Source organism: Tachypleus tridentatus, chromosome 4, assembly GCF_004210375.1.
Source record: "Tachypleus tridentatus isolate NWPU-2018 chromosome 4, ASM421037v1, whole genome shotgun sequence".
In the NCBI taxonomy this organism is placed as follows: domain Eukaryota; kingdom Metazoa; phylum Arthropoda; class Merostomata; order Xiphosura; family Limulidae; genus Tachypleus; species Tachypleus tridentatus.
In genome coordinates, this window is record NC_134828.1 from 65,439,679 (window position 1) to 65,467,626 (window position 27,948).

The 27,948-nt window shown below is 34.5% G+C and overlaps 1 protein-coding gene and 1 long non-coding RNA gene across 4 annotated transcripts in view; one reads left to right on the forward strand and one right to left on the reverse strand.

Moving 5' to 3' along the window:
• The window catches only part of LOC143249323 (uncharacterized), a 97,481-nt gene extending 87,273 nt beyond the window's left edge, over positions 1-10,208 (forward strand). The window contains exons 3-4 of one of the 3 annotated variants that reach the window (XR_013027723.1): positions 5,029-5,135; positions 10,085-10,208. This is a non-coding gene — a long non-coding RNA (uncharacterized LOC143249323). Of the gene's footprint in view, positions 1-5,028; positions 5,142-10,084 lie in introns of all 3 variants that reach the window. The other 2 variants (XR_013027722.1, XR_013027720.1) reach the window with 2 other exon arrangements.
• The window catches only part of LOC143249321 (uncharacterized), a 32,126-nt gene extending 9,122 nt beyond the window's left edge, over positions 1-23,004 (reverse strand). Inside the window, exons 1-9 of the mRNA XM_076498950.1 lie at positions 22,828-23,004; positions 18,366-18,448; positions 16,747-16,930; positions 16,146-16,214; positions 15,826-15,924; positions 10,671-10,816; positions 10,034-10,430; positions 2,712-2,824; positions 1,993-2,247 (exon numbers count right to left, since the gene is read on the reverse strand). Of these exons, the coding sequence (XP_076355065.1) occupies positions 1,993-2,247; positions 2,712-2,824; positions 10,034-10,430; positions 10,671-10,816; positions 15,826-15,924; positions 16,146-16,214; positions 16,747-16,930; positions 18,366-18,448; positions 22,828-22,894 (1,413 nt within the window). The 5' untranslated portion in view covers positions 22,895-23,004. The remainder of the gene's footprint in view (positions 1-1,992; positions 2,248-2,711; positions 2,825-10,033; positions 10,431-10,670; positions 10,817-15,825; positions 15,925-16,145; positions 16,215-16,746; positions 16,931-18,365; positions 18,449-22,827) is intronic.
• Positions 23,005-27,948: the final 4,944 nt, after the last annotated feature.

Below are 27,948 nucleotides of genomic sequence, written 5' to 3' on the forward strand. Positions count from 1 at the left end.
AATATGTATTTTTATTATTTTTATCGTAAAGGTTAATTTTTGTGCTTTTTTCTTTTATGTACGATCATTTTGTACTTTTTATCATGTTAAAGTATAATTTTGTGTTTTTTTACTTTTTCTATGTTTTTTACCAATAGGTGTTTTGTAATTATGATTTATTCCAATTTTAATGAAGAATCTTATATTTTATATTAAAACTATAATATAAAGGGCATTTTACTATGTTATTTTAATCTTATATCATGATATTGTATTTAGATTGTTTTTTGACGTTTTGATACTTCACTTGTTCTCTCATGTCTGTTATTGTATATGTGTAGTTTAAATCAAGTTTAGTTTTCGGATTCGTAATAATGTATTAAATATATAAAGGTGTATTTTTTCTATTATGCTCACTTTACATTTTTTACAGGGACGTTAACTGGTTATTAAATTTTAAAGTCAGGAGTAATCTGGAGGTAATGGAAAGAAGAGAAGAGCGCTGTGGTACATGTTTTTACATCTCTTGTTTAACAAGAAGTACCACATTTCGCCAAATTAATTTAGTTTATAATATAAAAATTGGTGTGAAGCAATATGCTAATTTAAATAGCATCTCAACTACTATTATTTTTATCATACCCCAGCTGTTTGAAATGCGTTCGTTATTTGGCAAAAGACCTCCTCGGCGTTTGGTATATGAGATACAGCCTGTTAACGGCGTATTATTATACACTATTCTTTACTTTCACTTGGAAGTTCTAATTAACAAGATTTAAAAAAAATACTCCATACATGCTGGTGAACAAAGATGTGAATTACGTATGCTTTCTTCGGGAAACAGTTTCTGCACATTCAGGTTGCAGAATCGAAATCCATTACTGAACATGCTCACACTTCCAGCTATAACAGCGTCATAATGTTACAGTTAGTTCCTTTATTGTTGGTAAAGAATAGTCTAAGAGTTGATGATGAGTAGTGCTGTCTTCCCATTAGCCTTGTCGCTTTATACTTAGAGACGACTAGAGCAAAATCTTATGAGTAGCTTTGCGTGAAACAAAAAACAGGTTGAATGTTCTATATAGAAATCAACAATGACCTTTCTGCGAAAAAAATTAGAAGATACCTTAAGAATGTAGCCTCCCTTACTTGTGGAAGAGAATGAACAACAGTCATGTGGATATCTCACATGCACTGAGAAGAATAGAATTATTATTTTGTATATATATAATACTGTGTTATTTTCGGGTTTGTTTTGAACTTCGCGCAAAGCTACACGAGGGCTATCTGTGTTAGCCATCCCTAATTTAGCAGTGTAAGACTAGAGGGAAGGCAGCTAGTCATCACTACCCACCGCTAACTATTGGGCCACTCTTACCAACGAATAGCGGGATTGATTGAGCATCATAATGCCCCCATGGCTGAAAGGGCGAGCACGTTTAGTGTGACGGGGTTTCGAACCCACGACCCTCAGATTAGTAGTCGAGCGCCCTAACCACCTGGTCATGGAACAGTTGTTTTCACCCAGTTCTAGTAAGTATGATTACAAATACAGTTCTTAATGTTCTAACAGACAGATCTCCAGTAACGGCTTCGTATTTGTGCATTAATATTATCTTTAATCGTTTTGTGTATTAAAGAAAGGTTGTCTCAGTTTGATACGTATTATGTTCAGTGTCTTTCATTTCTTCATACTTAGTTAAAGTGAGATAATCGAAATTTATTATGTAATACATTTTATGCCAAAGATTCTCTTATTCTATTGACTCTATCAGATTACTTTTAGGGGAAACAGTGCACTATAGAATACTATAACAGTTATCTTAAAATATTTTAAAATCATTCTTAAATTTTTTTTGAATTCCATATCCTTACTCAAACCTGTAATTTGCTTCTGTAATTTTTGAAGTAACTTTTATGATGTTAGTAAATCTAAGTAAACCGAAAGGAACTACCAACTGTATATATTCTAAAACGTTATTACATGTTTTAAATGTAATTGATTCTACGTACCATTTTCAACTGAGATTTTTGCCACTCTGACATGTCATCTTTTATGGAACTCACAAAGGCTTGTTTCAGCTGTAATGCCAAATTTCCGACTCTTAAAAGAAGAGGTTCTTCATTAGACTTAATATCGATTTCACATTGATCTTGTTGCTCCATTATATCAGCCAGAACTTCGATCATTCGTTCTAGCCGTATCAACTGGGTCACCTCTTTCATTGCATCATATTTTGGGGCCTTTTTTATTGATTTATCTTCACGCTAAAAAACATAACTTGAAAATCAGTAGATATGTCTTCACGCTGGAACACATACATTGAAAATTAATGACTTATCTACATGCTGAAAAATATACGTTGAAGGTTACTGGATCTTTAATGAAAAAAGAATAAATTTTTGTTTAATCAAAAGTTGTATGCCCAAAATAACCTAACAATAAATTTCGTTTTTTAAAGATATTGTACAAAGTAAATAGGTGTTACTTAAATTTTCCATTTTACACTTTTTCATAACAAGACGTTCTACCACGACAATTCAAAGATGGTATTGGTAACGAAACGTTGGATTAAGTTTTATGCCTCTGTTATAGTAACTTTACGTAGCTTACTATGAATATATTTGTAGTTAATTTTCGAGTAAAAAAATATTCCAGTTTAACAACATGGCAATTATCAAAAAATAAAGAAATGGGTGTATTTGTATTTAAAAAATTTAAAATAACTCACCACGTACTCGTATACTGTTATATCTGTCGAGTAGCGAGGTTTATGGGTAATCCAAGCCTTGTTTCCACCTTTCCAGAAATCCCATTTCACTTCACAATAGGCGTCGTATTCGTCTATGTCAGAAGAAAAATAGTATTTATTGTTGTTATCTTTGTATTACTATATTTATAGTTATGCAGAAATAAATTTACTAAATTAATTTACTAATTTAGTAAGACATATGAAGTGGTATTTCTTCATATTATTTTTATACAGAGGTAAGACGCCTGTGTTTAGAACCATTTAGTATAGACTTAATGTGATAATTCCTTTTTATGTTGGCCCTTATGAATCGGATTTCAAACTTTCCATCGTAACTTTTAATCGATAAATACCGAAGGTATATCTGTGTTGTTCACTGCATAAGCACAGATTAAAACTTTAATCTATTTTTAAAAAATTGTATAATTTCAAACGTAGATTTTCTTATTATCCTCTCGGTATTCTTTTTGTTTTCAGGATACTGTTTCTGTAATCAATACAGAAGTGAAACTTAGTGTTCCAGTGAACAAAACAAAAAATCTCAAGAAATATCCGGTTTTCCCAGACGTTAGAGAAACTCCTTCTGTCAGCAGATATTGCTGTTTTTATTTTGTTAATCAATGTAAACTTCCCATCAGAGCAAGTTGCTTACTTAAAAACTTAATTTTAGATTGTATTTATGATTTCAGTGTTCCTGAAGTAAACATAAGGTACGAAGATCCATTATTCAACTTTAAAAAAAGTGCATCTTACAAAGATTAGAAATATATATATATATACCTTAATATTATATGTAATCAGTTTCTCACAGTAATGGTTGGGATATTTGTATTTAAAATATTAACCTCAAAACTTTGGCATGTACTAAGAACTGGACGTTCAACTATACCCGGATCCAGTCGTTAATGCTGGTGACAAGGCCCGAGTTGTCACTTACAACAGTACTTGAAAGTAACAACTTGTGTTTTAGCATTTAATGCGCCACTGTGAACGTACCAATATGACAAGTTTAAAAATTAAAACTATTTTGTAAGTTCCTACCATTGACGATAACACAAACAAAATGGAATATTCATAAACAACAATGCACGTTTTAAAGAAACCGACTTAAAGTTAACAAGAAAAATACATTTTTTTTTTACTGTGGAGTATATATATAGAGAGTTTCACAGAAGTTAAATACTTTGTATTAAAAGGAAAACTCGTTTAATACTCCAGCTGTTTTAAGTTTGCAACAGCTGAACAGTTGTGTTTAGAACTACACATGACTTGTATCACTTTTCCAGAGTGAGGTGCTTCTTGAATATGTTCTGTACTGTTACTTGAAGCAGTGGATGGTTTAATGTTCTTGTATTATCATCTGTTAGAAGACGCCACACTTTGTTTATTACGCTTAGAGTATGACTTGGTGGCTCAAAATGATTTCTATTCCTTTGGTTTTTATGCTACTAAGTACAAAGGATATTCTCACCTTGGAAATTCTAAGTTCCAATATCTGAACTGATAAACTGTATAACCTTACTGCTAACTTTCTTAAACGTTATGGAAGAAAAAGATCTTGGTGTTCTGTTCCATTAGTCTCTAAAGCCACCTAAGCAATGTGTTGTTGCTTGTAGCAGGACAAATAGGATTTTAGATCGTATCTACAGAAATATTGAATACAAGTATAATGATTGTTTGTTCGTTTTGAATTTCGCGCAAAGCTACTCGAGGGCTATCTGCGCTAGTCGTCCCTAATTTAGCAGTGTAAGACTAGAGGGAAGGCAGCTAGTCATCATCACCCACCGCCAACTCTTGGGCGATTCTTTTACCAACGAATAGTGAGATTGACCGTCACATTATAACGCTCTTATGGCTGAAAGGGCGAGCATGTTTGGTGCGACGGGGATGCGAACCCGCGACCCTCAGATTACGAGTCGCACGCCTTAACACGCTTGACCATGCCATAATGTTATTGTATAGGTCACTGGTTAGGCCACATTTGAGGTATTGTGTTAATTCTTGGGCTACTTACCTTTGGAAAGCCATTGAATTGTTGAAACGGGTTCACTAAATGGTGCCTGGAATAGAGGGGTTGTTATATGAGGATAGTTGACTATCTCTGAACTTGTTTTCTCTTTAAAAAAACAAGAGATAGAGGGGATCTGATTGAAGTAGTTTAAGGGAATTGATAGTGTTGATGCATCATCTATATTTTCATATTTAATTATGATAATGGTAGGACTAAGAAATACAAATATAAATTTTGGCAAGGTCGAAGTCATCTTCAACTAAGACAGTTTTATTTTGTTAACAGGGTAATTGGCTTATGGAACAGGTTGCCTTCGAATGTGATGGATGCAGTTAATTTAATGGAGTTAAAGAGGAAAGGCCTGAAAAATAGTTGATTGACAAGTGCTGGGTGTAAGTGTAAGTTTCATATATTCACAATGATACTAAATCAGTGATTTTTTTTAAAGGCCCTTGCACGCAAATTCCTAGTTCCTCTTTTCTTCAATAAGAGAAATTTAACAGCGAAACTCACCACCAGAGGCTAAAACATTTATTTGTTTATTACTTGGTTTAACCAAAATAGTTATAGTTAATAATTTTGGAACCTACTTTTACAAAAGTACTAATTTAAACTTTTGTTCGAAATCTCAAAACAATATTAAAAGTAGAACGTGCCTATTTCTCATTAATTAATGGGTATGGGTTTTAGAAACCTCTTAATTTATCTCAATATATATATATTCCCTTAGTGCATACTACCGATTTTCGCAATCATACTAAACCATTAAAACGTGTTCGTGTAATTTCATCACAATCTTCATGTAATTCCCCAGTCTAGTCTTGTATTTAATAAACGTAAATTACAGAGAAAAACTTTTTCACTCTTTTTGTAGACCTCATTATTACTTATTATAGTGTTAACAGTTTGTAAATTTGCTTTTATAAGCTATTAAATTCTGTACAGAATATCAAAATGGTATTTAATGTGGAACATTTCCCGCAGTTAAATGCATCAATCCCCTCCCCCCCATAAAACAAAGTAGCCATCAATTCCAGAACATAAATACAAGTGTGAAATTAAAGGTTATTATACAGACATTTACATGAACTACAATTGTGCACAGTGAAAAATGACGTGTTTAGATGAACAAAGAAAGGTAATTACACTTTTTTGTGTAAGGCTTTCATGAAAACATTGACACTTTTTTAAATTTAGCGCAAAGCTACACAAGGACTATGCGCCAGCCGTCCCTTATTCAGCAGTGTAAGATTAGATAGAAGGCAGCTAGTCATCACCACCCACCACCCACTTTTGAGATAATCTTTTACCAACGAATAATGGGAGTGACTGTAACATGTTGTAATGAAAGGACGAGCATGTTTTGTGTGACGGAGATTCAAACTCGCGACCCTCAAACTATGAGTCGAGCACCTTAACCTCCTAACCATGTCGGCCACATTGAAACTACAGGACAAACACTTGGTTTTATCTTCCTATAGTAATGGTTAGTCATAAACTGCATGACAAACACTTGGCTTTATCTATCTATAGTAATGGTTAGTCATAAACTACATAACAAACACTTGGTTTTATCTACCTATAGTAATGGTTAGGCATAAAGCAAATGCTTCGTAAACTAATATACACACGAAGGGAATGGAAGAGGTGCAGGAGAGCAGTAAGACAGCCATCCAACAGATGTACTTTCCTTTAACTTTATTGTTTATATTTAAAATCCTGAGTGAATAACTCTTCTTCTGATATGATGAACTGACAAAGTATATATCGTCTGAATGTTCTGATTTCTTCCAGCGAAAGTAACTAAAGTACACTTTTAACTCGGACAAAATATCATCTTTCTTACTAGAGTACCACCAGTAAACTTAATTAACTTTTGTTTGTTTGTTTATGTTGTTATGCACAAAGTTATGCAATGGATATTCTGTGTTCTACTCACCGTGTGTATAAAAATCAATTTTTTAGCGTCAGTAAGCCATTAACTTGCCGTTAAATCACCGGATGGCTAAATATTCATATACTCAAATTGTAAGTCTCTATTCAGGTTGCGGATTCAGAATTTTCAAGACGGTAATTTACCTTGTACTTAATAACATTGAAAAACAAAGAAATATGGATAAAATTGGGATACAAGGACCATTCAGAAAAGGACCTGCTACAGGTCGTGTTCCAGCTACGGTAAGCAAATTTTGGCATTTTGTAAGTAGTGAGAATCGACGATTTCAAAAATTGGTGACAAAAGCCATACACCCCAGAAACGGTACGCAACATAATAAAGAAGGATTTCCTTTCTGAAATAAAGTTAATAGAGTGTGGGTTCACCAAGATAAAGCTCCTAGTCGTACCTACCTTTCAACCATTACGTACATCAAAGAACTCGAGAGTGGAACGGATATTCATACTGTTCCCTACGAAGACATACCGTCAAGTCGATGGTTGCAACATCTATGTAATTTTTACATAATTTAAATTAAATACTCATTAATAGTAAACTTACAAATTGTTAATTTCCTAATTGATATTAGGATATAAAAAATAAAAACTGGTAGGCTTCTCTGTTGGATTACCTCTTCATGATAAAAGCTAGACTGAGAAATTACAAAAATGTTTCGGCGCCCTAGCCGTAAAAGTGGGTTTTATCCGTTTCTCCCCACAGCTGAATTCCAAACCCAGCCTATCCAGTGTCCAAAATTCTGGATTAATTATTTTCAAAATTTAAACAACCTTGATCCCTTCCTGCGGAGATACCTGCTCATTTTTCAAGACTGTCGATCAGGCTCTCTCGACAGACTAACAAAACACCAGCAAAACAACAGAACAAGTCAACTTAGAACTACAAGGGCGGGGTTGAAGAGTAACAAGAGTTCCTGAGCACCTTAATTGTTGAGAGAAGTATCATGGCTTCTCTGTCTTCAAACTAAACCTCTGCCATGAAATGAATGAATGAATACAAGAAGGTGTGATGGCAAAGAATCTTTGTTAATATGATTGTGGATATGAGTAGTTCACACCGAGGGAAGAATGTTATGTGAAGGATTAGTTACTGCGAAAAAATAAGCGTTTTCATAAACTCAAATAACTAAATGGCAAAACATAGGACCTTGACAAGAAATTTACGTTCTAAAAATATTTTTCGTATTTCGTACATAGCTTGGATTATGTACTTTTTAACTTAACATTTAAATGTTGTTACCAAAATTAGAAAGGAAGGAAGTCTGGTAGCTTCTTTTGATAAGCTTTGTTACTGAAATTCGTTAACGGACTGGAAAAATAAACGAAGATACGGGGCTATGGGACACTTTTTTTATGAGACATTAGGCTTATCAATCTTACTAGCTTATGCTGAGAGAATTTTTTTAGCCATAAAGATAAAACAAGCTATTTTTAGACCCAAAACATGAGTTGATAAAGGGAAGACGAACGAGAAGGAAACATTACACACTGGATGTCGTTTTGTTACTCTGTACTCAGGTTGAGTTGTTTCTAAAAGCATACTTACAAGTTGTTATCGTTTTAAATGACACTCATTTAAAAATAATACTAACCAAGTGTCTTAGTCACTGGTTGTTTGTTGTTAAGCACAAAGCTATACAAATGAGTTATGGACTATGCCCATCGCGGATATTGAAACTCAATTTTTAGAGATTATAATTCATTAAACTTGCCGTTGAGCCACTATAAGGTGTTTGTTTTATTTGGAATAAAGCATAAAGCTACACAATGGGCTATCTGTGCTCTGGCCGCCACGGGTATCAAAACCTGGTTTCTCATTTTAAATTCGCAGACATGCCGCTGTGCCACTGGGGGCGCCACTATAAGGAGAGGGGGTAGCTTTTGGTGAGGTGCATTGTGGTTGGTAAAACCTAAATTTGGACGTTACCTGAAGATGAGTAGATAATGGAGAAATGTTTTAAATATTAGATTGGGCTTTTACACTTAAGCCATGCACTGAATTAACAAGAAATAGGACTCGGATGTGAACGTCAGAAATTAGATATCGTTTTGCCATTTCATATATCGACACAGATAAGTAGTTTGTAAGAATATCATTAATAAGCTGTTAATTTTGGAGGTCAAATTTGCCCCCCCCCCGCTAGTACAACGGTATGTCTCCGGATATACAACGCTAGAATCAGGGGTTCGATTCAGCAGACAGCCTGATGTGGCTTTGTTCTAAGAAGACACTTCAAACACACTTTGTAGGTGAAATTCAGTGGAAATAAATAAATGTATTAACCTCTGGTGGTTGACTTCGCTGTTTTATTAAATATTATTATACATTTTAGTATTCTGCAGTTTTATTTGTTTGTTTGTAGTTAAGCGCAGGGTTATCTTTGCTGTGCCCACTATCGAAACCTAATTTTAGCATTATTAGCCTTATGACTTACCACAATGCCACTGAAGACGTAGTTTACAGCGAGAGGATGTTTTGTATTCACGATTAGCTATTAAATTAAAAAAAACGAACCTATTTACAGAAACATATACACACACGTGTATATTTATATTGTTACTTAGATACGTCACAGTAAAAAGTTTTGAATACTGTGTGAGTTATTAAGTTCAAATACACTTTGTTATGGCTTAGACATTGTTTATGAATATTCTAACAATCACTGATAGCCATTTTTGAACGAATTTTCTGTTGTTGTTTTTCCTATTATAATTCTGCGTAGATTTAAGATATAAATATAGTATATTTAAATATTTCTTCTTATGACATTTTTTATTTACTTCTAAAAACTAAGATAATCGTTTCTGGTTAAGAATTGTTAAATTTGAAACTCGACAGCTTAAAATTCTTAAATATGGTAGTTCATATTTCATATTACAATATATCTTATATTATCTAAGTTCCTTCCCCAACCTCACTACTCTTTCTCATCTATACAGAGTTTAGTTTCAGTCTTCTTGTGAAGTAGTTCTAAACATTCCTCTGCGCTGTACAGTATTAACTTAAAGTTCTACTCTTCAATTACATTACAGTAATAACTTGACCACCATTACCCTTTCGGTCTGGAAACAGCTGAACGTCCCGTTTCCAGTACACCTCCCCCCTATTATTTTTCTTTTGATCCGGCAAAAATAATCAACTATTTGAAAGTACTCCAGCTTCTGGGTTTCTTTTAATTAACTTGATTTTTGTTAATTTTTATACTAACTATTTCATCATGGCTAAAAATCAATGTTATTAGAATGTGTGATCTTGTGCTTGGTTAGCGTTGTTATTTTGAACAGCGAGTAACTCCGAATGACTGATAAAGAACCAATTACTGAAACAGGTACTCACTACAGCACTTCACTAGCATCGGTAGGACAAAATAATTATTGTTTCTATTAGTTTCCAGCAAGGAATTTAGAGGGTCCAGAGCGATGATGAGATGAGACCTATAGGAGGGATGGGGCTGCCGCTTACTGCACAGAACAAGTTCAGACATTTCAAGTTCCATTGTCTCTCCTGGTGGGATGGCATCAGTCAGGACGTTCCCAGAAGGATTCACCAGACGGTTCCCCTTGTGAAGAATGATATCTCCAAAGCTGTATTGTAGTAATTTATGGTTATCTTGTTCTATACCGAGTGTTAGCGTTTTATCGTAGTTATAGGAACGGAGAAAGGCCCAAACCTGTAATGCTTTCATGTAAGTTCTTTGACGAAATACAGACTTTCCATTGTTTTTCACCAGAATCTAAAAAATAAATATACATATCTGTTTGAATTCATCGATTGTTTTCATGTTACATTAGGTGAATTGCCTTTTGGTTATTATTGTGTCTTACACAATCTTCACAAAATGACCAAAGAAACACGTACAATTGCTTCAGTTATTTACCATTGAGTACTTATATTATATAGAATGTATAAACAATCTATCTAACACACAGAATTATGAATAAAGTACTGACTTTGTTCTGTGAGATGTTCTCACCTTCAGTCCATCAAGAATTTGGTCCGCGATCGGTTCATCCAATTTGTAAAGAGGAAAGCTGTGTGCGTACGACCAAAAATTGTCTTTCTCAGAGAATTCTATGTCTGATCCATTGGCCGACTGGACTACTAACATGAGATCGACATCTATGATAAATACATTTGATAGCCATTGTTCATTACACATTTACTTAATATCTGAAAAATTCACACCTACGAAAAACAGGTGACTAACTTATATGTTCGTCTATTATTTATCCTGATAACAACGAACATACAACTAAATTATCTTGAGTATTAACACTTACTGTTGAATTCAACAACTCACCCATTTTCAGAGATTTAGTAAAAATCATTTTTTATCTACTTTAGTGATGAATTAAATCATAATTAACACTGATTTTTATCTCCAAACCTTGAATAATTCCTTTACTTGTTTGACGTTTTTCTGTATTTGTATTTTTAATTGTATCTACAATCATTTTGCTAAAGTGTCTACTGAGAAATATCAACGGTGATACATAAACTTTTTTCTAAAAAAAATTAATATTAGAAAATATTCAAATCCTTGATTCTGCTAACCAGCCGAATGCCCACTAACTGTCCAACATTTTATGTTGAGCCTTCTTTAAAAAAAATTGTTTGATTATGATATTGCATTTCTTTATATAAATGTGTACGTGTGTAATATTTTAACGTTTAGCCCGGCATGGCCAGGTGGTTAAGGCACTCGACTCGTAATTCGAGGGTCACGGATTCGAATCCCCGTCACACCAAACATGCTCGCCCTTTCGGTCGAGGAGGCATTATGATGTGACGATCAATCCCACTATGCGTTAGAAAAAGAGTAACCCCAGAGTTGGTGGTGGGTGGTGATGACTAGCTGCCTTCCTTCCAGTCCTACACTACTAAATTAGGGACGTCTAGCGCAGTTAGCCCTCAAGTAGCTTTGCGCGAAATTCAAAACAAACCAAACCAATTTTAACGTTTACTGTTTACGTACAGGTAAGAGTAGTGCCATAAATAACTAGAAGTTTAACAGGGAGTGATTTTCAGAGTTAAAGCTGAAAATGTGACTCAACTAAGTTACGGAATAGAGACGTGACAGAGGTGATCGCAATAAAATCAGTGTTTATTTTAAAAAAATAAAAAACAAGTTCACAAGACGTCGGATGGCGCTTCTGGATATTCCTTTGTAAACTGAGAGAGCAAGGCATTATATACACAGAAATAATTATTTTATATTTCTGTGTTAAAGCTTAAGTTCTACTCGTTTCAAATGACGTTACCAGAGAACTGAAAAATATTGTCAAAATAGTCGGTACGAAACATCTAAAGTATCTAAGTAGGGTACACTTCTTGCGGTATGTAACTAAGCAGGAAATAAGGTTAGTACTGTACAAGATAAGGCCTGGTGGTTAGAGTGCTCCACTCCTAGTCAGAGGGTCACGAGTTCAAAACTCTGTCATCGAACATGCTCGTCCTATATAGTTTGCGACTGGACGAGCCAACCGATTATAAACATTCTTGGCTTACAAATGTAACGTCCGACACATTTTGTGACAACCTTAATCCCAATTAAAATGTCTACGCTATGTTTTCTTTATCTCTTTTTGTTTACATTGAGCCTTGTTAAATTATACCATTTTCTGCCAGAAGAGGGAGAAGAAAAATAACATGTGATATATATCAAAATAGTGGGATAGTAGTAACTGGACTCGACAAGAGTTTTTGTGTTGAATTTCCGCAAAGCTAGATGAGGGCTATCTGCGCTAGCCATCCCTAATTTAGCAGTGTAAGGCAGCTAGCCATTACCATTCACCGCCAACTCTTTTATAAATGAAAAATGAATAGTAGGATTAACCGTAACGTAATAACGATCCTACACCTTAAAAGGGACCATCAGATTGCAAGTCAAGCGCCATAACCACTTGGCCATGCCGAGCCTTACTTGGTAAGAAAATGGTGAAGAAAATAAATTTGTTGTAGCTTCGAGTTGATTACCAGTTGTTACGAATGTGATATGATGCTTAATCTACTGTGTCATAGCAACCACTCTTGAGCTCTTCCGATTCGACTGCTCACAGTAGTATGTAAGTTACAAGAATATTTTGGGTAAATTGTAATGTGTCATGCTTTGTGATTGTGTATATTTATGCGTAATTTTGGCAGTGGTTGTAATTAGTAGACAAGATATTTCCCTCTATTTACTGATATAAAACAATGGGCATCACAGTATTTGTTTAAATTATTTCTTCTGAAGTTTACAGGTAGGAGACGGTTGAAGGAGAAGTACAGTAAAACAATTTATTTGACTATTTGGAATTATGCAGAAATGCACACAATTGGCTATCTGTGCTCTGCCCATCACAGGTATCAAAACTCTGTTTTTAGCTGTGTGAGCCCGCAGTCATTCCGCTGTGATACTGGGGGACAGTAAAACGAATAATAAACCTCTGTCGGAAGAGGTAACGTCAAAAAACGTTCTCTTTAAACGCGTCGTATCTCCCGCTGGTTCAGCGGTAAGTTTACGGGTTTACAACATTATAATCAGGGGTTCGATTCCCCTCGGTGGACTCACCAGATAGCCCAATGTGATATTGCTTTTAGAAAACACACAAACATGAAACGCGTCGTATATCTGATTTTCAACTCAATAATTTACTTTATAGATAAAAGAGAAAGTAAAATTTGACAGTTCCAGATAGCATGCATACAGTAGTGATATTCTTCCAGTTGTTGATGGTTTGGTTTGGTTTGAATTTCGCGCAAAGCTACACAAAGGCTATCTGCGTTAGTCGTCCCTAATTTAGCAGTATAAGTTCAGAGGGAAAGCAGCTAGTCATCACCACCTACCGCCAACTCTTGTACCAACGAAGAGTCGTATTGACCGTCACATTATAACGCCCTCACGGCTGAAAGGCTAAGCATGTTTGGTGTGACGGGGATTCGAACCCGCGAATTACGAGTCAAATGCCTTAACCACCTAGCCATGCCGGGCATAAAATGGCTGTCTTCACAAACAAGAGTTGTAATAATTCTGTCAAAAACTGCTGTCATCTTAAGACAAAGAAATAAGTTGACTAATAAGTCAGCATAAGAAAAGCATATTTTTAACCTGAAAACTACCACTAATCAACTAATAATTTTATTGCTAGATCGGTTTGATTTGAAACATCACAGTAATATCTAACTGTCCTTTACAACGGTAATAATTATATTATTTATAGTCGTCATGTGCTTTCCGTTCACGGCACCAAACTACTCGATAACCACCGCTTTAGCGAATCATGCTAAATGCCTTTTTGGTTCAGCAAAATTACCTCATTTCAACTTTAATTTCTTCAGAAAAAGATCTTTTGAGTTATCTGGTTCTAGCATAAATTACAAAATACTATCTCACCCCCAATCTCGTTGTTCCCCAACAGTACTATGCAGAAGTGTTAGATCAAAGTCAAAAATTAGATTTCAGGCTACTTTCAAAGAACAATGGAAGATAAATCACAGGTGAAACATCAAAATTTTATCTTCATATTTAGCTCAACAGAAACTTAGTAGAAGTGCTTGAGTTCAGCAAACAGTTAACACTCTGCATTCCCTTTTTGCTTTAATAACTGCAAATAGTCTTTCAGGCATTACTGCAACATATTTAATCACTCCTCCTTTGAAATTTAAGTCCAAATGCATCTAATATACTCCCATAAATATTCTGTGGAAGTAACTTTTGATTTCTCAAGTTTTTCATCTATCAAATCCCAGATCTTTTCAATTGGGTTAAGATCGGGCTCTGTAAGGGTCATTGTATCGTTTGAATGAAACCAGCAGCTTCTTTCTTAGCTAAGTAATTTCTGCATAGATTGGGAAAGCGTTTGGAGTCATTATCTTCTCGATAATAGAATTTACCAATAACACGCAAAACATTGTGTATACCATGATGGATCGGTATCTAATGATACTTGGGCTAGTCCATTATTCCATCTATTTTGCAAATATATCATGTTGCCTAAGCAGAAAAACACCCCAAACCATCACACTGCCTACCCCATGCTTCATGGTAGGTGTTATGAATTGAGGTAAGTGTATTTCACCTTTCTTCCGTTGGACGTGCAACATTCACTTTGAACCAAATATTTCAAACTTGGATTCATCTGTCCATAACACTTTTCCAATCATTAACAGTCTAATTTTTGTACTTTTTATCACATTTCAGTCTCTCGACAATATTTGGGAACCGAAGTATAGGTTTTTAACTGCTACACGACGAGATATTCCATTCTTATTGAGTTTTCTTGACGATGTAGATCTGGACACTTTTCTGTTATTTGATACATGGTACTTTATATCAGTGGCAGTCTACCTTCCGTGCCGAAGGCTGCATAAACGAAGATACTTAACATCAGTATCATTGAGTTTAGATTTTTCTGTCTCTTACTTTCCTATTTGCAAACTTACCTGTCTCGGTCTCATGATCTAGTGTGTATTTTACAGTGTTTGTGGAGCATTTCGAGTCCACAGAGAGCCCAATCAGCATCACGTAAAGATTTTATGCGAACTCTCAGCTCTACTGACAATTTTCTATGCTTTACGGGTCGTGACATAGGAACAAATTTTAAAATATAATGTTGAACACTGTTTTTATCAATATTTATTTGTGTAGTGCTATTAAATCGTTTTCTTCTAGCAAATATCAATACTACATACTAGCTGTTTGCTAACTTCTATCTTTTTATGGGGCATCATAACAGTTATTTCATACCCTAAATTTGATCAGTATGTTCACTGAAGTAGAACACTTATAGTATGCCCTTGGTACAAGTATGTAGGAACTCTAAAGAACAATAAGTATTCTCATCCTGGCTCATTCGGTTTTCAACAGTGATCAGTGAAGCATTATTATAGTGTTGAAATTTACATTCTATAATGGCGTGGAAAAAACACACAATCTATTAAATGGAAAGAATGACAAACTGTTATCTTGTCCTAACACTTTTGCATAGTACTATACATCTGTTTTTTAATTGTTTAAGAACTGGCTGTAGTAGTTTATTTGATACTATATTTCTTAGACCGTTATGAATTTATTACGACTGAAGATAATCCACTGTAAAAATGAAACTCCAAAGAAGGATTATTAAAATTAAAATCTGAGAACTTACCCTCTTCATTCACACAGGCAATCTGAATCTTGGAACTCATACAACCTACGGTTTCTGTTTTACTTTCCTTGGTTTCCTGGAGATCAGCCACCAAGAATACTTTACAGAAAAGAAATCAGTAATTGAAACATCAACTTCGATTAATTTGAATTTTACAATCATATTTTATTACTTTTGTAAACAAAATGTGTTATATCTTCTGGGCCCATAAAGCTAAAAGATGTTTACTCTTAATCAAAAAATAAGATTACATAATAAGCTTTTAAACATTAACTAAATTATTTGTTTGGGGTACATAAAACAAAGTAATAGTAACTCACCATCTCCACAGAACTCAACTGGAGGAACAGTGATGTTCTGAAGTTCAACTTGAACAGAATATTTTGATTCTGTAACAAATAATTTTAATTCACGAGATTATTCTTAAACTGATGGATAAACCAAGAAAAGCAAACATTTGTTATTATATTTGTGCGATTGACTATTAGTCCTGGGATGCATTTATAAAAACAAGAACATATATTTATATATATATTTAACATTTAAAATTACGATGATAGTATCTAGGCCTATTCATATATATTTAAAAAGCATGACCATTAAAGGAAATCGATAAATGTGTCAAATAGGAATATGTTAGCATTGCAAAATTATTTTACAATAGAAAACTTTCAAAATTGAAGAGGTGAGAAATTCGTGACGAGTGTATCGGCGGCAACATTAACTTATTTAATTAATGACATCATTTGTTCAGCATTGTGACCTATAATGAATTTTAATTACCGTTGAAAGAGTAAACACGTAGGTTTTGAATGTTAATGTTTCAACACTAATAGTCTAATAAGATACAGACATTTCTGAATACTCAAACCAAGAATTTTTTTGTTAATCCATCTAATAGAAGAAGTGAAGTATTATTACCAAATTGGCTAGATTCCACGGGTATTGTTCCAAGTTTCGTAGCGTTGCTTCTGGGATTTTCTATGTCTTCCATTAAAGATAGGTAGATGATGATGTCGTACCTGCTGTTGTCATTTATAACAGAGGAGGTGTTCGGGCCAGCTATTATAGGTGTACCTACACTAACTATGAAGTTGCATATATCCTGTAAAGAACGAATATTTTGACACTTACATTGATATTTCTAAGGGTTCTTAATAAAGTGTTCAATCAGAGTATCAAGAAACTAAGGATCGTTTCATTAAGAAAACAACACCACGTATATCTTAATCAAATCACCCGTCATGGCCAGGTGGGTTAAGGTGTTCGACTCGTAATGTGAGGGTCGCGGGTTCGAATTCCCGTCGCACCAAACATGCTCGCCCTTTCATCCGTGGGGGCGTTATAATGTGACGGTCAATCTTACTATTCGTTGGTAAAAGAGTAACCCAAGAGTTGGCGGTGGGTGGTGATGACTAGTTGCCTTCCCTCTAATCTTACAGTGTTAAATTAGGGATGGTTAGCGCAGATAGCCCTCATGTAGCTTTGCGCGATATTAAAAGAAACAAAGCCTTAATCAAACAACCAGAAACGGTTTTATCCTATAACTGCCAATTATATCTTACCCAACTAACCATAAACAGTTTAATCTAATAATTACCACTTAACTATACCTTATCGAAGAAATCAGGCAAAGCTTTATTCAATAATCGCCGACTATAGTATACAATTGAACCAGATACAGTTTTATTCAATAACTACCAATTATACCTTAGCCAAACAGCCAGGGACAATTTTGTATATTAGACACCTTCTATATCTTATCCAAGCAACTAGATATTTTTATCTAACAGTCATTTTCTATAGCTTATCTATACGTTATGATCGACTCTATGCTATAACACCAATTCAAGTATGTTTCACTGAATCAACCAAGAATGTTTATTTTTAAAAAGAACTAGCTATCTAATTCCCAAATAATGGAGATGAAATTTATTTCATAACTAGCAGCTATATCTAAAAAATAAGCATAACGTTTTCAAGATTTACGTCCTTTTCCTCTAAAATGTATTCCGCACTTTAGGTCCTTGGGCGTATTATGAGAGGGACAATTAAATTCCACAGTTCGATTAAACAAGCATAGCCCGATCCTCAAGTAGTATTACACTTAATATTCAAGGAGGGTCTAAGAAGCACCTGACCCTCCGATAATGGAAACGAAGCGAAACAGCTCAAGTTTTGGTCATGGGCACTATTGACTAGCTGTCTTCCCTCAAGTCTACCAGTTCAAAATTAGGATTAGCAAGCTCAGATGTTTCTTGTGTAACTCGTAAGAATTTCCCAAAGAACTAAATATCGAAGTAATTAGAAAAGTCTTATTTTGCGAAAATTATATGCTTCTTGTCCAAGTAACAAGATTTGTTTTTATTATATAACCAATTTCTTTCGGAATGAACCAGAATTCTTTTTTTTTTTTTTTCCCAAACAGCATAAATACATTCAACGCATAATCATATAACTATCAGTAGACATGTTAAGTAACCAACTGAAATTTTGCAATAATAACAATAAAAAGTTAAAAAAACGACACAGGTACTAACCTTTAAGGGCGTTTTCTGTGTTGGTATTTTCCATGTTGGCAAACTCTCAGTTGGACAGTATAGTGACTCCAGAAAATGCATAGCTATAATAATGATAAACGAAGTGTTGTGTTATTGTAAAATGGTACATATAGGTAACATTGTACGATAAGGTACCGTCGTCTGGTTTTAAAACATACATTATTTTTAATATTTATGCCGCACCTTGCTTGTTGGTTCAAGACTTTTGTTACACCATCCGTTATAACACGAGTCACACAAATACCGTCAATATTAGAATTAATCTCACCAAATAAGCTGCAATCTAGTTAGAAATTGAAATGGAACTGAATGAGCTACCACATAAAATAGCATTTGAGATGTTTAATTATTAAGATGAACATTCCATTATTCTTCTGTGATTCTGAAATTTGAGAATATTCAGTTCTGGACTAAGAGTGCTGTAATTTACGTTATTTTGGGATATGTGGTAAGTGTATGTTACTAAGAGTGTTCTAAATTATACTGTTTTGGGGAATCTGGTAGGAGGTTGTTACTAAGAATGCTACAATTTATGTTATTTCGTGAGAATACTGTAAGTTATTGTTACTAAGAGTGCTGTAGTTTATGTTTTTCGTGAGAATACGGTAGGTGGTTGTTACTAAGAATGCTACAATTTATGTTCTTTTGTGAAAATATGGTAGGTGGTTGTTACTAAGAGTGCTACAATTTATGTTCTTTCGTGAGAATACTGTAAGTTATTGTTACTAAGAGTGCTATAGTTTATGTTCTTTCGTGAGAATACGGTAGGTGGTTGTTACTAAGAATATGTTCGGTGTTACTAAGAGTGCTATAGGTGTTGTTTGTTACTAAGAATGCTACAATTTATGTTCTTTTGTGAAAATATGGTAGGTGGTTGTTACTAAGAGTGCTACAATTTATGTTCTTTCGTGAGAATACTGTAAGTTATTGTTACTAAGAGTGCTGTAGTTTATGTTATGGTAGGTGGTTGTTACTAAGAGTTGAGAATACGGTAGGTTATTGTTTACTAAGAGTGCTATAGTTTATGTTCTTTTGTGAGAATACGGTAGGTGGTTGTTACTAAGAATGATTGAAGTTTACGGTAGGTGGTTGTTACTAAGAATGCTACAATTTATGTTCTTTTGTGAAAATATGGTAGGTGGTTGTTACTAAGAGTGCTACAATTTATGTTCTTTCGTGAGAATACTGTAAGTTATTGTTACTAAGAGTGCTATAGTTTATGTTCTTTTTTACGGTGAGAATGGTAGGTGGTTGTTACTAAGAGTGCTACAATTTATGTTCTTTCGTGAGAATACTGTAAGTTATTGTTACTAAGAGTGCTATAGTTTATGTTCTTTCGTGAGAATACGGTAGGTGGTTGTTACTAAGAATGCTACAATTTATGTTCTTTTGTGAGAATACTGTAAGTTATTGTTACTAAGAGTGCTACAATTTATGTTCTTTCGTGAGAATACTGTAAGTTATTGTTACTAAGAGTGCTATAGTTTATGTTCTTTCGTGAGAATACGGTAGGTGGTTGTTACTAAGAATGCTACAATTTATGTTCTTTTGTGAGAATACTGTAAGTTATTGTTACTAAGAGTGCTATAGTTTATGTTCTTTCGTGAGAATACTGTAAGTTATTGTTACTAAGAGTGCTATAGTTTATGTTCTTTTGTGAAAATATGGTAGGTGGTTGTTACTAAGAGTGCTATAGTTTATGTTCTTTTGTGAAAATATGGTAGGTGGTTGTTACTAAGAGTGCTATAAGTTATGTTGTGTTGGTGATCTTTATCAGTTATTTATAAAAGAGAATATATTAAATAGAGATTGAATATCATTAGATTACCTCATAGTAGAAACTATCACTAAGATGTTGAACCAGACGGATAATGGATAACTAGAGTTAAATTTTATATAGTTATTAATTTGATGTTGTCTTGCTGTAACAGGAAGAAGGAAACGAAGTAATATTTTAGGCGAATTTAAGGAAAGATTGAAATAGATATATATATATGATATGCACAGACTTTCCACATAAAAAATAAAGAAGTAGTAAGACTCTTCAAGGAAACAAAGTTAATGAGTTTATACGAACTCACAATGAATCAATATTGTACGAAAATATGTTTAATCTTCAAATAAAAATCTATATAAAATATGGTTAATGGTCTATAAAGAATTATATAAAAGATGGTTAATGGTATTTTAGAACCTGTATAAAAATGGTTAATGGTCTGGAAAGAATCTGTATAAAAATGGTTAATGATCTAATAAGAATCTATATAAAAATGACGCAGTAATCAATATACTTCAATGAAGAAAATAATACAGTTCTAATTAAATGACAGTTAAGACGGTTGTAAGAATTACCATAGAAATATAATAGAGAAGCTCTATGGAAGAAAAAACGAAGTTGAAAATGAAGCTAAATCTAAGAAAGGTTATGAAGCAACAGTGAATACAACATTAAAAAATCTCAATATCTATCGTATCGTGAATTAATGGAAATATTTTTTAAAAATCATTCAAGTGATAGTAGAAAATGTTATACAGAAAGTATGAGAAATTCTGGTATTCTAGAAATATTTACATGCACAGAGGATGAGGTGGAGATAGTTCGGCCGAACGTCATATTTTTGTGATGCAAAAGAAAATTATGCTTACATAATTGTAGCGCAACTATATAAATAAACTATATGAAGTTAATAGTATTTCACTTTTTCTACATAGTCCAGATTTAATCTCATAGTTCTCGTTGCATTAGCATGCTTCGTGTTTTGCGCAGTATGTATTGGTTTTTGATCTCACAAATTGGAACCTCCCTTTCAAATGGCCCGGCATGGCCAGGTGGATTAAGGCATTCGACTCGTAATCTGAAGGTAGCTGGTTCGAATCCCGGTCGCACCAAATATGTTCGCCCTTTCAGCCATGGGGGCGTTATAATGTAACAGTCAATCCCACGATTCGTTGGTAAAAGAATAGCCCAAGAGTTAGCGGTGGGTGGTGATGACTAGCTGCCTTCCCTCTAGTCTTACACTGCAAAATTAGGGACGGATAGAGCAGATAGCCCTCGTGAAGCTTTGCGCGAAATTCAAACAAAACCAAATCAATCATGAAAGAACAATATTATTGAAAATATTGTATAAAGAATGTGAAATAATTGTGGTAGAATAAACTAGTATAAATAATATAACATAGGATGATGATATTGAATACCACAATGTGAAACAACAGTGAAGATGATGCATGTTTTATTATAAAAAAACAACAACAACGAGGAAGAACAAATGTAGAAAGAATTATGGACTAAACTATATGAATGGAAAGAGAACGGGCTAATAAGAAATATGAACATGATGGAACTTGAAAGAAGATATATAAAAAAACAAATATTAAAATAATAGTTATAATGATAAACATGAGGTAAAACCTGTTACGTTGGTAGTTAACTTGATGTAAAAAATAATATTAACAAGAAGCGAAGTGTATGGAGTACACAACTATAAAGTATTGTAAAATATCATGAGAAGAATTTAGAAAAACAGTGGGAGCAGAAACCGGTACATAAAGAACAATAATAACATGAAATGTGATTTAAGAACAGTGGCATTATATATCAGGGAATGAAGAACTACGGTTTAAAAATTGTGCAAGGGACGTGATATAGACTTATGGTTCCCAGAATTTGATCGTAGACCAAACGGGGCCAATCTGAGGTGTGGGGGAGGGGCGGCGCTAACCACTAAACATTTGCAGAAATATTGTATTTAAAACTTCCATGTGTTGTTTTGCCCGAATCTTTGTCGAACCCGCGACCCTCAGATTACCAGTCGAGCGCCTTAACCATCTGGCCATGCCGAGTCGGCTATACTTGTAAAACTAGATGAAGTTCTCAGCCAAGGATGTCTAACGCCTTAAGGAGCCTTTTGCTAAAAGTTCTCTGGCGATTCAACTATAAGTTTACGAATTACAACGCTAAAATCCAGCGTTCGATTCCCCGCGACGAATAGTACACAGTTAGTCCAATGAGAAGCTTTGTATTAAAACAAACGAACAAACAAGTTTAAAATGTAAATCACCTCAAACAACATCAGCGACGTAAAATTACAATTACAGAGTTAGCAAGCAACCAACAAGCATGAGAAACTTGGTTTAAGTATGTGAAAATGTACATCTTACAACTAAATTAAATTATCTTAAAGACGGTAACAGTATGGGGAGAAGTAATTAATATTATTTTACTTTCTTCAACAAAAGTAGCCATTTTCCAAACGTCACAAGCTGCATTTGAAATCTAACAAAATCACGATAAACAACTACACACAAAAAAGAACTCTCACTTGGTATCGATTTAATAGTCATGCACTGTGTACAGATTTATACAATACAACTCTGTGTGTTGAATTCCTCTATGAATCCAGGATGTTCTTATCCATACTATGAATCGGTTTGAACTTACCATTAACACTGGATAGCAGGAAGATTAAGGCCAAGAAAGCGGGAAATATTTTAAGTCTATCTTCCATAATATCAGGTAACTTCTGGTGATCTTTCGAGAATATTGTATTTCCAGCTTTCTCAGACGAGTGTTGAGTGACTTGAATTTATCTCGAGCCTTATATTTTAAATGGAATGAACAGAGTACTGATATTTTGTTTACTTCAAGTCTAAGGAAACAAACGGTTGCTAGGATCACCGATCAACACTTACCTTATATTTCAAGAACCAGGCACAAGGCGGTCGATCACCATAGCAACTTTGAAAAGAAACTCCAGTAGATTAATTTATTAAATTAAATGTAAATTAACTTTTTTTTTCCTCTCAAGATTCAAGTCAACTGTTCTGTTAATCTTACACAGTTTTGTAACATGCATTTTTAGGATTTGCCTATACGTTTATAGCTTTAAGTTGTTTTCTGTTCTATTCGTTTTCTTAAATTCCTAATCTATTTTAGTTACTTTTCATTAAATAATTACAACCAATCTCAAATTTTAACTTACTATTCAGATTATTGCTTCATTTCTCAGAGAGTTTCTTGACATTTTATAAAAATAAAAAATCTCACGTTATTAAAGTATATTTATTAGCCCAGGTCGTAACCGTTTATAGGATGCAACCAATAAATTAATGACTCACTAGGTTAGTTAGCTGTTGCATATCACATGTACTAACAGCTGTCTCAAAACCTGCTAATACATATCTAATAAAATCCATTAATTTTGATGACATTTAACCCAACGATAGAAAATAATTTGCATGCCATCATTTTTCCGTGTTTTACAACATAAAACATTGTTAGATTTTTAAACAAACAGGTATCACATAACCTCCAATGTATCCCCTACATACATGTTTCAAACAGTGAACCCAATATTTTATGATGTATGCATGAAACTAGAGAACTTAACGACTCTATATCTATGTAAGATTGAGATTAAATTAATACATGTCTTTACATATCCTTACTCATTAGTATATATATTAACTCAGTGGTTTGTTGTTATAAAGAAACCAACACAATACTTTAGTGTGTTTTTTTCCTAATACTGAACTATTGACCACAGAGAAGGCAACCGGTGAGAAGCAACCTACCACCCACCATCCATGCTGAGGAATTCGCTGTCGTTCTCACAGTTTAAACTGTGGGAACTGTATGATAACATACAGATTCGAACCTGACTTGCCAGCTCCGAAACAGAGAGCTCTACCATATTCTACTAAATTATATACAACTCCAACAAATTAAAAGGCGCAAGATTTTGTCGATCAGCGGTAACTTTAAAATGCAGGATTCGATTCCCTGTGTAGCTTTGCACTAGAAAAACAACAACTTCGAACAAACGAACAACAAACTTGAAATCAGAGCATGTTTTAGGAACGTCAGTTGTTTACTGCATACAATTAATGAGACACAACTCGTGAAAGATGAGCAATCATAATTAGGATTTGATGATAGGATTTCATGGCCACGTGGTTAAGGCGCTCGTCTCGTAATTTGAGGGTCGCATGTTCGAATCCCCGTCACACCAAACATGCTTACCCTTTCAGCTTTGGAGACGTTATAATGTTACGGTCAATCCCACTATTCGTTGGTAAAAGAGTAGCCCACCGGTGGGTGGTGATGATTAGCTGCCTTCCCTCTTGTTTTACACTGCTAAATTAGGGACGGCTAGCGCAAGCAGCCATTGAATAGCTTTGCGTGTGCCTCTGTTAACATGTAGTTACCCTAAAACAAGTAATTTTAAAAATATAATACTTTTAAATGTTAAATTTACTTTACATACACCCTATATAGCTTCTAAAATAGTTTCTTGAATGTGATATCGGTAGTTAACCGTACATATTCCTAACTATATTATTTAAAAACTTGAGCTGATTTTTAAATACAAAAAGTCTTTATTTTTATGTACAAACCACATATATAAACATATTTTAATAAACCAGGTTTAAAGTTTAATTATCGTAATAGAAATGAATTAAAAATAATTTTTGAGTATATTCACCAGCTCTCGGCCAGTAAACATTGATCATTTGGTTTATCTTTGTACAATTCAAGTTTTCAATTAAAAATAACAAAAAAATGTGAAGGAGGATGATACAATAATTATTCCTAAATGAACTATCCTTCGTCCATCTAAGTTCTTCTAAAATAAAACTCCCTTAACTCCAATTTTTGTGCTTACAAAAGTTTATAAGTCACTACATAGGTTGATTATGTTATAATAAAATAATTTTTTTTTTAATTTGGAGCAAATCTAGACAAGGGTTATCTGCGCTAGCCGTCCCTAATTTAGCAGTAATAGAGTAGAAGGAAGGCAGCTAGTCATCGCCACCCACCGCCAACTCTTGGGCTACTGTTTTGCCAACGAATAGTGAGATTGACCGTCACAATATAACGTACTTACGCCCGAAAGGGCGTGCATGTTTGGTGTGACAAGGATTCGAACCCTCGACCCTCGGATTACGAGTCAAGCGCTCTAACCAACCTGATCATGCTGGGCGTAAATACTTTAACACTCTCAGAACCTCGTGACAGCCCATGTCATCACGTTTAGTCATGCTCTGACGACAGTGTATCTTGAGAACATGTCTTCAGCGTATTTTCCTTTGTAAAGACTGTTGTACGGCTGTCATGTCTAAATCCTATCTTTCTTCTCTGTTTGCTTTTTATAAACCACGTATTATATGAAAGTGACAGTTTCTCAGCACCTATTTTAACAATCAATACACAAATATCCGTAGGTATTGTGTCCAACAATAACTGTTTCATTAACCAAGTGCTTGAGGCATACGATGGTTGAATAAGTATGTTGTGCAAGCAGCTTGTATACCTATAATTTGTATCGTTTTACCAGGCAGAGATATTTTTTGATAATATTGCACATAGTAGTCTGAGCCATTTGGACGGCTTTTGTCACTGACCTTTGTGTTCGTTAATTCTCACCTGTTACAAAAAAGCCACACTTTACTTATTCTAGCTGATGTTCGATTTGCTTCATACCTCTTTCAACCTTTTTTTATGCCCCACACCCCTAAAAAATTTTAATATGTTCTCGCACCCCTCACAATAATTATTTATTCAAGAATAAAGGTGTAGGTGACCAAAACAAATTTTTATAATGTTATCTCGCACACCCTGGAACGCTATCTCGCACCCCTGGTTGGGAACCACTGTTCTAGATGGTCCTGGTGCTCTAAGTCGATCCACATTCCTTTTGTTTCTTAGTGTCATTGAATACAAGGAATATCCTAGTCTTGGAAATTTTTAATTTCCCATTTTAACAAATCTTTTTTGAATGTAAGAATACTTCGTATCTGTTTGCTCTGTCTTGAATTTCGCGTAAAGCTACTCGAGGACTATCTGCGCCAGCACTGTAAAACTAGAGGGAAGGCAGCTAGTCATCACCACCCACCGCCAACTCTTGGGATACTCTTTTACCAATGAATAGAGGACTTGACCATCACATTATAACGTCACCTCGGCTGAAAGGGTGAGCACGTTTGGTGTGACAGTGATTTGAACCCACAACCCTCGGATAACGAGTCGAGTGCCTTAACACACTCAGCCATGCTTGGCCAAGGCAATAAGTTTTAGGTGGCATGGCATTACTTGTAAAGCGCCAAGCACATATAATTTAATTTTTTATACATTCTGTACCACCGCGAATGTGACTTTATATTGGCTGTTGTTGTCAACTACATTTCTGATATTAAAATAGTTTTAATACAGTGTACTCAACTCTCTCTATAAGATAACATTATATATATTCGATAAAAAGTTTGCCTAATTTATGAAAATGTGTTAAATATTATCATGTCACCTTAGAGATTGCTTATGATTTTACCTTAAAATTTGGTATAACGTTGTTCTTTAGATCGATAAGTCTAATTATGAGCTCATGAGACTAGTGCATGACTGTGAGATCACTAAGTGGAACCACTGACAAAGGAGAGAGCTAAGTGGCTCATGTAGGAGTTCTATTTTGTTGATTCAGGCCATCAGCGACATCGTTCGTTATACTCTTGTATTTGTGGTATAAAGTGCTCATAGAACTAGGTGCTATTCAGACTAGTTTTAAAGACTTACATCTACAAAGAACAAACATAAATTTACGTTCATTACCGTTTATAAACATACCACACAAGTGCTATTGTTTTGTTTGTTTGTTTTGAATTTCGCTAAAACTACACAGGATCTATCTGTGCTAGCCGTCCCTAACCTAGCAGAGTAATAAAAGAGGGACGGTGGATGGTCATCATCACTCACCGCCAACTTTTGAGCTACTGTTTTACCGACGAATAGTGGGATTGATCGTCGCATCATGATGCCCTCACGGCTGAATGGGCGAGCATGTTTGGTGTGGTTTAACGGGGATTCGAAGCCGCGGCCCTCAGATTACGAGTCAAGAGCCATAACCACCTGGCCATGTCGGGTCACACAAGTATTACTCACCGAAATAACATTCACATAATATATACATACATGAAAAACCTACAGTGACATGCACTCAGGTATCATTCGGCGTACACCGCTGCTACAGTAATGATTTCAGTCGCGAACGCGTCGAGTCAAAGTAGCGTTAAATATAACATGTAATTATGTACAAAGTTACACAATGGGCTATTTATGCTCTGCTCACCAGGGGTATTGAAACCCGGTTTCTAACGGTGTGAGTGCAGAGGCATAACGCTGTGCCACTGTGAGGCTTAACATGTGACAATAACAATAAGTACTTACAATAAAGTTACGTTACAATTTTATGCTATTAAGTGGATTAATACAAAAAGTATATTTTGTGAAATTAGAGGTATTCTTTCGTCGAACTATTTAAATAACCTCTTAAGTTGAATTGTAATTTGATTTTACTTGTTTCTGGAATAGATTTTTCCCCATCGTTCACCTAAAACTCGCACGTGCATGTGGTCAGAATCTCCATTTTACTGAAGGAAAGCAAAAATAGCATGTATATCATTATATAAGTGCATACGTGTGTGTTTTATATAAATATATATGTGTGTGTGTTTCATATAAATATATATATGTGTGTGTGTGTTTCATATAAATATACATATGTGTGTG